Genomic DNA, 12772 nt, shown 5'->3' with positions numbered 1-12772 from the left:
TAAGTATATCGTTCAGTTAGATTTCTTACTACGTCTCCTTTAATTAATTAGGTCCTTGTATATAAGTAGACTATAGAAAATAATATACTCCCTTTTATCGTTGTAGAATGGAGATTCAAAGGGCCCGACGGCGGGGGGTTTTCGATACTGGATTCATCGATCCTCGGAAAGTAAACGTCGCAATGTTCGACCAATATCCGCAAGCCACAGAGGACAATCTCGTCCATCTCCTGAAGGCGCAGCATTACAAGACGTTCATACTGTTGCCGTACAACATAGAGTTAGTTTAATTTTACTGTCTTCCTATACCAAATTTCATTCCCGTACGAACTTGCTAAGTGTTTCATATGTAATGCATCCCACGCACATTGTAGATTCCACTGGGTGCTTTTACTCTTCGACCTGTCGGCCTGCACCGTCAACGTATATGACTCAATGGATAAAAAAGAGTCTACGTTTGATAAGGTTTTCGAACTTATAGACAGGTACCGTCATAAGTTCCTCTGTTAATTAAGAAAATCTTGTTATGTTAATTGCTACTACGAATCATAGTTTTAAACTCCATGTAGGGCTTGGTATCGGTTCCGTCATTTGGTCCGCGGCAAATGGAGAGAAAGACTTAGGCGGAAGTTCAAATTTCCTGTGAGTACACATGCTCTACATTTATATTTCTCCGATTCAAATACACACAAGTGTATATTAATTAGATCTCTCGTTGTTTGTCATTTATTTGTAGTGCGCCAAGCAAAAGCAGGGAACTAACTTGTGCGGCTATTACATGTGCGAGTATTGCCACTGCCTTGCAGACCAAATCATCACGACAAGAGAGCTCGATGTACGTACAAATAAATTCAAAATTTCATTACGTATCGATTTCTTGTTTAATTACTAATCAATTTCATACATTCATATAGTTTATTCGCATGAGGGATAACCTGACCACACACAAGGAATTTATCGCGGCGGTTCAAGAACAACTCATGACATTCATCAACGAACAAATCCTTGATCCCAAGGGTGAATTCTACTACGACAGAAACACAATTCATAGGTCCTTAGCTTCTGAGCTAGCGACTACTACTACGTTGAAATCGTAGCTAGCTAGGACATATAATGGATTGTAATTAATACATGACTACATATGTTTCTATATGCATGTGTACACATTTTCTATAATGTAAATATATTTTGGTCATATATTTATATATATATATACATATGCATTTGCATAACATATATATGTATAAATACATATATATTATGCATGTACATATGTATTGAAACATATATAAATATAATATAATATATATATATATATATATATATATATATGCATATATTATATATGCATATATATATGTACTGAAACATATATATGCATGGTTTATATATATATAAACCATGCAGCAACAGGGCCATGCAAAAAAAAAAAGGTCAGCTCGATCTTTAGTCCCGGTTGGTAAGCCGGCCACATGGCTGAGCCATCTTTAGTGTTACCAACCGGGACTAAATATCGATCTTTAGTCCCGGTTATTTCACCCGGGACTAAAGATAGCGATCTTTAGTCCCGGATTGGTAATCCCGGTTTGGAAACCGGGACTAAAGGGGGGTTACGAACCGGGACTACAAAGGGTTTCTCCACCAGTGATGCAACTGCATCCACTAGGGATGTAGCATCGTAAGCCAAGTTTCTAAAAGGAAGAGGTCACATAGGTTGTCAGGTTAAGTTTCAATGGTTTCTACAATGCCAAGTAGACCAGCTTCTTTCCATGCTGGATGGTTTGCCACTTGTCCTGGATGGTTGCCGCAGTCTAATAAACTGCAAAGTCGAAACACACATAGAAGACGCGAGCATTCCATGCTTTCCAAACCATCCATGAAATAATGAAACTAGGATTACATACACCCGTGTCGAAAACCTTCTCCTACCTTTTAGACATGCCCTTGCTAGCATCAGTACAGAACACATCACATATTTCAAAGGACCCAACAATGCTGGATTTGGAACCGACACTTCTGAATTGGCACTGATGAGAGAGGATCATCATTTGTTCAAACCGACGTAGATGTCTTTTGACGAGTAAAAAAGGCACTAGGAGCCCACTCTTCTAGCTAGAGGATTTTAGAAACTAAATCCCAGAATGACAAAATCACTCGCATACAGAATCTTTACACTCTTTAAGTTAAAAGGAAAAGATCTGAATCACAAATCTAACAAAAAAAAAACTGGAGCACACATCACAGATCCAACATGCTAAACATCTCCATGTACTTCTCATTGTCAACAGGGAACGGGGAGGGGAATACGGCGAGGCACCTAGGTTGGGCATAGGTGTGGGTGGTCGTGGTTGGGGGGGGGGGGGTTGAGGCAGAGGCCATGGTGCTCATACGACGTCCATCCACCATCCGCCTCTCCGCCGAGGGTAAATGGAGGGGATAGCTCTCTGATCCCTCCTGATAACACCATGCTTGAGGGCACTTTCCATGGATCCATAGTTATCGTTTGTCGATACTCCTATGTATGATCCACATGGTGGAGCAGCCCAACTGTCATCAACACATCGAGCTCGAGGCAACTAGCGATGGAAGAGAGAGAGAGAGAGAGAGAGAGAGAGAGAGAGAGAGAGAGAGAGAGAGCTGACACCACACTAGGGGATGGGGAGGAACTCACCGCCATGCCGAGGAGGGTGCCGCTGTTGAGCAGGCTGCACTGGTCAGATCAGGTGGCCCCCGAACACGTGGTAGCCGGATTTGGTGGCTCTTGAGGTCCAGTTTGCCAGATCGAGTGGTCGAGAAGAAAACCAGATTGTTAGAGCGCAGCCTGGCCCACTTATCGTGGGCCACCAAGGTCACATTGAACCTGCTCCACCACAGGCCTAACCGGAGCCACGACTTAAGGTCCTGGGCCTACACAACCCAAAAGGCTAGTCTAATGGATGATGATTGTCCCACCTTTTAAGTTGTGCTCTGCATCATCAATTACCGATGTGGGAATAAATCCAACATAGACTTTTATAGAAATGCATTTAAACACATTTAAAATCGACTTAGTTATCGGAGCACGTAAAGCTACCCAAACGTTCTGTATAGCTTAGAAAATTGGCCTTGTGGACCGTTTTTCTCCATGCCACATCCCTATACACATGGGGCCCTAGCAACACCAATTCTAACTCCTCCTAACTCTAGCTCCAGCTTTTCCTTATATGTCACTGCTATATATGTTGCATTCCATCAATAATTTACTTGGGAACTATATTACATATCACTTGACAGATTTCACACTCTTTCACTATGCTATATCACGCGTGCCAAATAATTGACTGAAGTGTTATTGCACAAAGTTTGTGACATTCAGTTTTTTAACGAACACCATACTGTATTCCATTTATTAAACGGGGAAACCATACATGTATATTGGTAGTAGTACATTAGTACATGAAAAAAACATCACAGCTTGCAAGCATGTATAAGAAATACAAAAATCCATACCACTTATTTATGTTGTATATAAAATTAAAACATATTCCGTAAGCCGATAATTTTTTTAGGATAATTAGTAGTGGTTGTTCTCCCAGAATTGAGCCTGGAGCCAATCTATGGTCCCCTTTTCAACTTGGAACGCCTTTGCCAAAACTTCATCTGAGATTGGTGGCTTCGATCCAAAAACTGCATTTGCAATAGTGATGGCACCAGGGTTTTGACTGCTAAGAGCAGCAATTGCAACTGCTGGCTGGTGGGGGTTAGGGTTGAATTGAAAGTGGATGAGCCCCACGGGGAATACAAAGACATCACCCTTGTTAAGCACCTTGGAGAATAGTGTGTTGTTTGGGTTAGATGTGACGAAGCCGACGTGAAGTGTTCCCTCAAGCACTGTGAGGATCTCAGTGGCACGAGGGTGCGTGTGCGGTGGGTTTTGACCCAAAGGCGCATAGTCAATGCGTGCAATTGAGATGCCGAGCGTGTTGAGTCCAGGGATCTGCATGACGTTGATCAGTGTGACGTTGGATCCAACCTTGTTTGTCTTCCTAGGAGTGTCAAGCATGGCTGCCTTGAAGAAGTGGTCTGCGGTCACATACTTTGGGTCCAAGCAAGCAAATCCATTGACAAGCACTGTATCATAAAAAAGTTAACTTTTAAACACATCGCATATGTTATATTTGAACACATCTATACGTGTTTCAATTACTACAGTTAGTTAAGTTGAATAATATGGAAAGTGTTTATATGTGAAAAACATAGTATTTCTCATCATAAATGTAAAGCTAGAAAACATCTAAAATTAAGAGCATATGTGATATACCAGGCGAGTGCTTATCGGCAACGCAGAAGTCCTGCAGAGGGCTAGGGTCAGAAGCGATGGCCTGCCATGAGACCAAAGCAAGAAGAGCAGCGAAGAGGCAGAAGGACGGTGAAGCCATTTTTGGCTTTGGGTTTCTGCTATCTTCTCTACTGAATTATTTGCTGTTTCTCTTAGCTTGTGGCTGGCTAACTGCTTGTGTTTATCGCTGGGTGATGCTTTGGCTGTGCAGGATTTATGTGTTTATATAGCCGCTGGGCACGCCAGCGTGAGCTTGTGAACAACTGAACAAGTCAATTAAGCTGGACTGATGTCAGCTAGTAGACTGAAATGGTCTGCAATTTGCTGCTTGCAGGTTGATCTTTTCAGCTTAAAAATATGTATCAGCACTAATAACTAATCTGACGTGGTCGATTCTGTTTACACACATTTTGACGATGACACACACTAGCTATTTTGACGATGGCATTAGTTATGATCGGATCTGTACAGAAGAGCCAATCAGCGTGCATTAGCATCAATCAATGATCTGCATGCTAAGTCATGGAATTCTCGTTTCCGACCTTTTCCAATTACTTGGTCACCATTATCTTGGGACCAAATCAAATTGTCACCTCTCACGAAACATCGGATGCAATCTGAGATCAATTCAAATTTGCATTAGAGATTAAGCATCGCTGCTGGTTCATGGTGGTTGGATGGGTCTCTCTGCTTAATTAATTAAACCACTGGGTACGATAAAAGTAGAGCTACGGCGATGAGCTAAGTCGATCTAGATCGATCACCTCTTCCTCCTCTCTCTGTGATGTTGCTGTGATGTCGACGTCATATCTAGGTTGATGTTGTTGTGATTGTTGGTGATTTAGATTGATGTTGATGTGATTGTTGGTGATTTGTACGAATCCTTGATGACTGGGTGATCAATTTGTTGTTGATGACAACAAAACATATTGCAACAATTATATTGTGTGCTGTAAATAGGCATGCCTAGTTATCACTTCCTGTTTAAAACGTAGGAGAGGAGAGGGTGGGATGAGCGGGAGAGCCAGATTAAGCTCTCTCTTGCCGCATCCGGTGGCTGCAGCATTATGGAGAGGAAGAGAAGGCTACTGTTGCTCGTCACCGCCGTGGAGGTCCTAAGTTCGGGGGCCACTGGATCTGGTCCCCGTGCCTCCTCGTCCACATCACGGGACATGACAGGAGAGGAGAGGAGAGGAGAGGGAGGGGCAGAGGGACAGGAGAGATGGAGATGGGAGAGATTGAGTGCAGAGGGAATGAGAGATGGGAGAGACGAAGAAGATAAGGATAAGTGTGGGACTTATCCCACACTCCACACTCCACATGCACTCAGGCTCACCATTGAAGTGTCCTTTTTATTCTTTAATAAAACCAACACTTTTATCCTACGTATAGGTGTTGCTTTATTAAAAAAACCAACACTTTTATGATTAGTACTGTTTTTTTAAATAAACTAGCACCTATAAAGTGTTATAGGTACCAGATTTTAATTTCAGACCCACTTCAAGGAGTTGGTAGGATGAAAAAAAAAATCCTCATATGCGCCAGTTTTAGATGAACCAGCACATAAGAGGGCATGCCCTATTAGGGTTTTTTAAGTCGTGAATGCTCTGATGCCATCATTGTCAATATCCAAATTTACGTTATTCTGTATTTGTATTTCTGTAAGGACTCTAGACTCTTCTTTCAATATTCCTTACTTTTTAATTCCAAAATTTGTTTTTTCTAAATTATACTACTATATAGACTCAGATTCTTCTTCTAATATTTAGTATTTTTTAATTTCGAAATTTAATTATTTCTAAATTGTATTCCTATATGGACTCTAGATTCTTCTCGCAATCTTGTTTCTTTTTTTAAATTTTGAATTTTAGTTATTTCTAAATTATTTTCCTATATGGAATCTAAACTCTACTTTAATGTTCTTATTTTTAATTTGGACTTTCAATCAGTTATAAATTCCTATATGGACTAGAGTCTATACTCTTCTTTCAATATTATTTATTTTTAATTATGAATTTTCGTTATTCTAATTATATTTCTATATGGTCTCTAAACTCATCTTTCAATATTTTTTTATTTTTTAATTCCGAATTTTAGTTATTTATATTTGTATTTTTATATAGACTGTAAACTCTACTCTTAATTTTATTATGTTTATTATGAATTTTAAATAGTTCTAAATTCCTATATGGATTCTACCCTCTTCAATCAATATTACTTATTTTTAATTTCAAATTTCCATTATTTCTAAATTGTATTTCTATGTCTAAACTCTTCTTTCAATATTCCTTATTTTTAATTCCAAATGTCAATTATAAATTGTATTTCTATATGGATTTTAACCTATACTTTTAATTTTCTTATTTGTAATTCTTAATTTCAATCAATTCTATATTGTATATCGGTATGGACTCTGGTCTTCTCTTCCAATGTTTCTTATTTTTTAATTTCTATTTTTAGCTATTTTAAATTGTATTTATATATGCACTCTTTTTTTATTTTTCTATGATTAATATGATTTATTTTTTTATCATGAGAGCGAACACGGAGGCTTTTTTTTTCTATTATTTTAGTAAGTTAATAGCCTATATAGCTCAACTAAGAAATAAACTTTTAACAATAAGTGAGATCTAAACATCATTAGAGAGGAAAGTTAGGCTCATGCCCTAGCTGCTCTAGGCTTTCCTAAGATCTAAACATGATTAGAGAGGAAAGTTAGGCTCATGCCCTAGCTGCTCTAGGCTTTCCTTTGTCCATGCCTAGATGTACTCTCATTCCCAAGAGCTAGCCATGTCGAGAGTAAGTTGATATTTGCCCCCATATGTTTAGAGTGATTTTGCACTACTCCAATAGTAATGGTTTTCCTAAGTCACTCAAGGCCGCAAAGTCTAAGAGTCTAACAGTAGATTTTTCAACAAACATGGTTGTTGAGGGATATCCACATGCTGACTAGAAGGGCAAGGGGTCAGCTACTGCACGCACTAGGGGTGTAGCACCCCATAAGCCCCCAGTTGACAGATTAAGTTTCAAATGGTTTCTACAATGCCAAGTAGGCTAGTTTCCTTCCAATTTTGCCACTTGTCCTGGATGGCTTCCGCAGGTGCTGTTCAGATTGTAGCCAAAATAAACCTTACCAAATTTTGGTATTGCCAAAATTTTGGTAAGTTGGCATATTACCAAAACGGCAGGATTTATGTATTTACCAAAGTTTGACAACAAACTAAACATAGACATTTTTTTGACAACTTCCCCAAAAAATGGTATGGTCAAAAATGACATCAATCTGAACAACCCTTAGTCTCCACTACGGAGGCCAAACACACATGGAAGACATGGGCATCCTGTTCTTTCTATACCATCCATGAAATGATGAAACTAGGATCACATACATTCGCGTCAAAAATTTTCTTCTACCTCTTAGAGATGCCATTGCGCACATCATATCACTAGTACGGAAGAGCACATTTGTGCCGGTTCCAAAGGATCCAACAGTGTTGGATTTAGAACCGGCACCGCTTATCTGGCAAAGATGAGGGAGGATCATTAATGCCGGATGTGAGAACTGACACTGATGGCTTTCACCGAGTAAAAAGAAAAGCACTGAGCTGACTCTTCTAGCTAGAGGATTATAGAAACTAAATCCCATAATTACAAAATCATCCACATACCAGAATCTGTACATGCTTCAAATATGAATCACAAATCCAAAAGGAAAAAAGAACTGGACCTCATCACAAATCCAACATGCGGAACTTCTTGTACTTCTCATTGTCGACAGGATCAGCAGCGATAACTGGGAAAAGAGAGGGGAACACGGTGAGGTACCTAGGGCCTCGAGGTGGGGCGGAGGCCGTGGCGCTCATCCATTCTCCAAGGAGAGGGCCGCCATCTGCCGCCATCATTGCCGAGGGGAAAATGGTGGAGATAAATCTCCAATCCCTCATGATGGCACCATGCTCGAAGGTACTTTCCATGGTTCTGTAGTCGTCATTGTGGCTACTCCTACTCATGGTCACCATGGTGGAGCATCCTAACCATAGTCATCACATCAAGCTCAAGGCAGCCGGGGGAGGAGGAGATCAAGCTGCCACTGCACGGAGGGAGGGGGAGGGACAAGTTGCCCCATGCACCGAGGGAGGGGGAGGGACAACTTACCCCACGCTGATGACTAGGGGAGGGTGCTGCTCTTGAGCTGTCTGCACCGGTTGGATCCGGCGGCCCTCGAGCTCATGGCTGTCGGATTTAGTGGCCCTCAAACTCCTGTGAACCAGATCTAGCGGTCCTCGAGACCACCACTCAGCAAGGTCCATCTTACAACCATGTCCATGTTGAATTAATGTTTCCTCATGTTAGAATTTTCATGACAGTTAGAAGAGTGGATTTTCTATTTCTTTATCGTATACATATGATGCACGCCAAATAATTGATAGTACATAATCTTGCATAGCTTTGGGACGTTAAATTTTTGTAACAAACACCATATATTGCATTATATTTATTGAACGGTAAAACAATACATGTACATCATTTCTTTAAAAAAAGCCAACACCTTGCGAATTTATAGGAAGAACAAAATACATACCACTTATTTATTTGTATGTAAAATTAAAACATAGAGTCCGTAAGCGGACAATATTTAGGACAATTAATAGTGGTTGTTCTCCCAGAACTGAGCCTGGAGCCAATCGATGGTGCCCTTCTCAACTTGGAACGCCTTTGCCAAAACTTTGTCTGAAATCGGTGGCTTTGATCCGAACACTGCATTTGCAATGGTGATGGCACCGGGGTTTTGGCTGCTTAGTGCAGCAATTGCAACCGCGGGTTGATGGGGGTTAGGGTTGAATTGGAAGTGGATGAGCCCCTCGGGGAATACGAATACATCACCCTTGTTGAGCACCTTGGAGAATAGTGTGTTGTTTGGGTTAGACGTGACGAAGCCGACATAGAGGGTTCCCTCAAGGACAGTGAGAATCTCAGTGGCACGGGGGTGCGTGTGCGGTGGGTTCTCACCCAATGGTGCGTAGTCGATGCGTGCAATTGAGATGCCAAGCGTATTGAGGCCAGGGATCTGCATGACATTGATCAGCGTGACGTTGGATCCAACCTTGTTTGTCTTCCTAGGAGTGTCGAGCATGGCTGCCTTGAAGAAGTGGTCTGCAGTCACGTACTTTGGGTCCAAGCAAGCAAATCCATTGACAAGCACTGTACAATACAAAGTTAACTTTTAAACACATGGCATATATACTATTTTAAAACACCTATACGTGTTTCAATTATAGCTAGAGATGTTAGTTATATTGAATAATCTCGTATGTGTATATGTGTAAAAAACATAGAATTTACAAACCATAGATATAAAGATTGAAAATGGCTGAATGCATGTATAACGTACCAGGCGAGTGTTTGTCGGCAACACAGAAATCCTGCAGAGGGCTAGGATCAGATGCGATGGCCTGCCAAGAGGCCAATGCAAGAAGAGCTGCCAGTAGGCAGAAGGATGGTGAAGCCATTTGGCTTTGTGGTTACTTTTTTTCTGCTCTCTTCTGCACTGAATTATTTGTTCTTTCTCTGGTGGCTGAGAAGGTTAATTAGCTAGCTTCTAGCTAACTGCTTGTGTTTATCGTTGGGTGATGCTTTGGCTACGGAGGATTGATGTGTTTATATAGCCACAGGGTGCGGCAGCGTAAACTTGTGATCGAGAACAAGTCAATTAAGCTGAACTGATGTCAGCTATAGTAGAGTGAAATGGTCTGCAATTTGTTGCCTGCAGGTTGAACTTTTCAGCTTAAAAATACGTTTTGGCCCTACTTACTAATCTGACGTGGTCGATTGTGTTTATACACATTTTGACGATGACGTAGAGTAGTTTTTTCTCTCTCTCTCTTTTTTATGGGATCTGCATAGAACGGTCAATCAGCGTGCATCATCAATCAATAGCCTGCGTGCTTAGTCTTTGCACTATCGTTTCCAACCTTTTCAATTACTTGGTCACCATTATCTTGGGATCAAATCAATTAATTTGTCACCCCTCACGAAACATCGGATGAAATCTGAGAGCAATCCATGGTTAGGTGTTGACTGACTATAATAGAAAGGGCATGCAATCCCTATCGGCTCATCACTACCGGTTCTACTCGAGCTGGCTGGGCGGTTCATGTTGGATTGGTGGTTGGATGGGTTCTCTCCCCGAACCCACCATAAAATGATAGGGATATATTACAAACCGACAATGTTATCACTGTGATTTTTTAACATGAACAGGGAGTGAACCGAGCTGAGCCAAACAAAATCCCAAGCCCACGGCAAGCCCCTTATCGGCAGTACGTGCTATGAATGAGCCAAGCTTGTCTGCGCAGGCTCGAGCTTGACACAACCATGATGAGCTGAGACTATTCTACTTTTGAGCTTCTGAGCCAACCCGGTTCGAGCTCGGACATAAATAGTATAACGATTAAGGCAAAAATGATTTTAAAGCATCGAAAGTTCACGTTTTGGTTTTTTAGCACTGAAAGTTACTAGCTCACTTGATACCATTTAATAGAAATAACTATTTTCTAGCAAATCACACTAATAGAAGAGGAGAAACTATTTTGCTAATACATGCTAGCTGATTAATTGTGTATCGAATAAACAATAAAATTCATATGCAGTTAGACCCGTTAGAAGCTCACGGGCTTTAGTTTGGGCTCAGGCTCGGCTCGTTTGAAGCTCGAGCCGAGCTTGAGTGGCTCGTGAGCCTCGAGCCTTTTTGGCAGCCCTATTATTTGGCTTCTCTCTCAAAGGACACACCTTCTCCTTCCCCACCGATTCTCACTTCTTTTCCATATCACGCAACACTCCCTTCCATGCCCTGAGAAGGGAGATCGGTGTCTCCTAAATCTAGCGGGAGCAAAGCAGCAAGTTTGCCGCTTAGATTTGATGTGAGGAGAGCAGAGAGGAAGAGGGGATGCACAGTAGATCCGATAGGCCCGGGGCCACTAGCTCTTTCCCCCACCTCACCGCTTACAACCCATCGGGGAAGGGATAGGAGGATGTGGGAGGTCGGGGCGGATTTGGCAGCAGCTCAATGCTGCTGGCCAGGGGCTCAACGACGAGGGTCTTCCTCGATGGCGGTGGAAACATCTAAAGGGAGATCCACAATATGATAGCCGCAGCTCAAGAAGACGACAACGGTGTCGGCTACACAAGAATTACCATGGCGGTGGACCCTCTCCACCAAGCGTCCGAGCGATAGCAACAGCCCCCTCTACACCGAGCGATTGCGACGGCCATCTCTCCACTAGGTATGGCAATGGTTCAATGAGAGTAGATGTACATGAACTAGCTAAGTCTAGAGATCTCCTCTTCCACCCTGTCTCTCAGAGATGTTGCTATGTGATGTCGATGTTACCAAATCTAGATTGACGTTGCTGTGATGGTGGATGATTTAGGTTGATGTTGATGTGATTTTTGGTCATTTGTATGAACTATTGATAACTTGGTGATTATTTTGTGGTTGATGACAACAAAGAATCTTTTGTGCAATGTAACTAGGCAATAAGCATGCCTATTTATCACTCCTAGTTTAAAACCGGCAGTGATACTCTGAGGCCATCACTGCCATATGCGGTCTGTCAACCATCACGGCCACTTTCTTTTTCTACTCCCTCCATCCCTAAATATAAGGGACTTTGGTTGGATGTGATATATCATAGTACAACGAATCTAGACATCTTCTCCTGTCTAGCTAGTACTCCCCCGTCCCTAAATATAAGGGATTTTGGTTGGATGTGACATATCCTAGTACAACGAATATATATTCGTTGTACTAGGATATGTCACATCCAACCAAAATCCCTTATATTTAGGGACGGGGGAGTACTAGCTAGCGTGAGATCGGTCAATGCATGCACATATAGATACATCCAACCTACACCCTCCGTTCAAAAATAAATTCTTTTATTGATTTATGTGTCCAATATTTAACTATTCGTATTAATGATTATTATTTTTATTGTTATTAGATGATAAAATATAAATAATACTTTATGCACGACTTACTTTTTTTTTTTATAAATTTTTCAAATAAGACGGATGTTACTTATTTAATTTGGGATGGATGATGTACGTCAGAAACACATGTGAATCCATTAGGAAGGAGAGTACCGGTCGTGAACGGGTCATGACAAGGACATCACCAAGAGCTTACTATCCTCTAGCATAGTTAACTTTGTCACTGATGATGCACTCTGCAGACTCGTCAAATATTTACTTGGTCGGGCCATGCATTTTTCTTGGGAGTAGTTAATTACTTTCACCAGCAATATTACACATGAGTATAACAAAGACTACAGTTTTTTTCTCGGGAATAAATACAGTCTAATAGTACCGGTTTTCCTAAGTCATTGTGGACCATACTGGTACCGGCATGCATGCAGGCTAGCTTTCACGATTAGCTTAATAATAGTAGAGAAA

General features: G+C 41.2%; 2 protein-coding genes across 2 annotated transcripts; both read right to left on the bottom strand.

Moving 5' to 3' along the window:
- Positions 1-3355: 3355 nt before the first annotated feature.
- Positions 3356-4498, bottom strand: LOC127781428 (germin-like protein 8-9). The gene is made up of 2 exons (XM_052308381.1): positions 4301-4498; positions 3356-4110 (listed from the first exon to the last, which is right to left on the bottom strand). Exons 1-2 carry the CDS (start codon positions 4416-4418, stop codon positions 3554-3556), a joined length of 675 nt encoding a protein of 224 aa, XP_052164341.1. The 5' UTR covers positions 4419-4498; the 3' UTR covers positions 3356-3553.
- Positions 4499-8780: 4282 nt separating this feature from the next.
- LOC127782458 (germin-like protein 8-8) lies at positions 8781-9934 on the bottom strand. The gene is made up of 2 exons (XM_052309647.1): positions 9711-9934; positions 8781-9520 (listed from the first exon to the last, which is right to left on the bottom strand). The coding sequence occupies exons 1-2, from the start codon at positions 9826-9828 to the stop codon at positions 8964-8966; spliced, it is 675 nt and encodes a 224-aa protein (XP_052165607.1). The 5' UTR covers positions 9829-9934; the 3' UTR covers positions 8781-8963.
- Between the last annotated feature and the right edge of the window lie 2838 nt (positions 9935-12772).

Source organism: Oryza glaberrima, chromosome 8 (assembly GCF_000147395.1).
Source record: "Oryza glaberrima chromosome 8, OglaRS2, whole genome shotgun sequence".
NCBI classification, from domain to species: Eukaryota; Viridiplantae; Streptophyta; class Magnoliopsida; order Poales; family Poaceae; genus Oryza; species Oryza glaberrima.
The sequence above is the reverse complement of the archived record's forward strand: the minus strand, read 5'-3'. Positions and strand labels throughout refer to the sequence as shown.

What these genes read in the sequence shown, in the direction of transcription:
- LOC127781428 (XM_052308381.1), bottom strand. Translation starts at nt 4,418, where the DNA reads ATGGCTTCACCGTCCTTCTGCCTCTTCGCTGCTCTTCTTGCTTTGGTC. An exon ending in TGCCGATAAGCACTCGCCTG is followed by an intron (nt 4,111 to 4,300) that starts GTATATCACATA and finishes TTTATGATACAG; the next exon opens with TGCTTGTCAATGGATTTGCT.
- LOC127782458 (XM_052309647.1), bottom strand. Translation starts at nt 9,828, where the DNA reads ATGGCTTCACCATCCTTCTGCCTACTGGCAGCTCTTCTTGCATTGGCC. An exon ending in TGCCGACAAACACTCGCCTG is followed by an intron (nt 9,521 to 9,710) that starts GTACGTTATACA and finishes TGTATTGTACAG; the next exon opens with TGCTTGTCAATGGATTTGCT.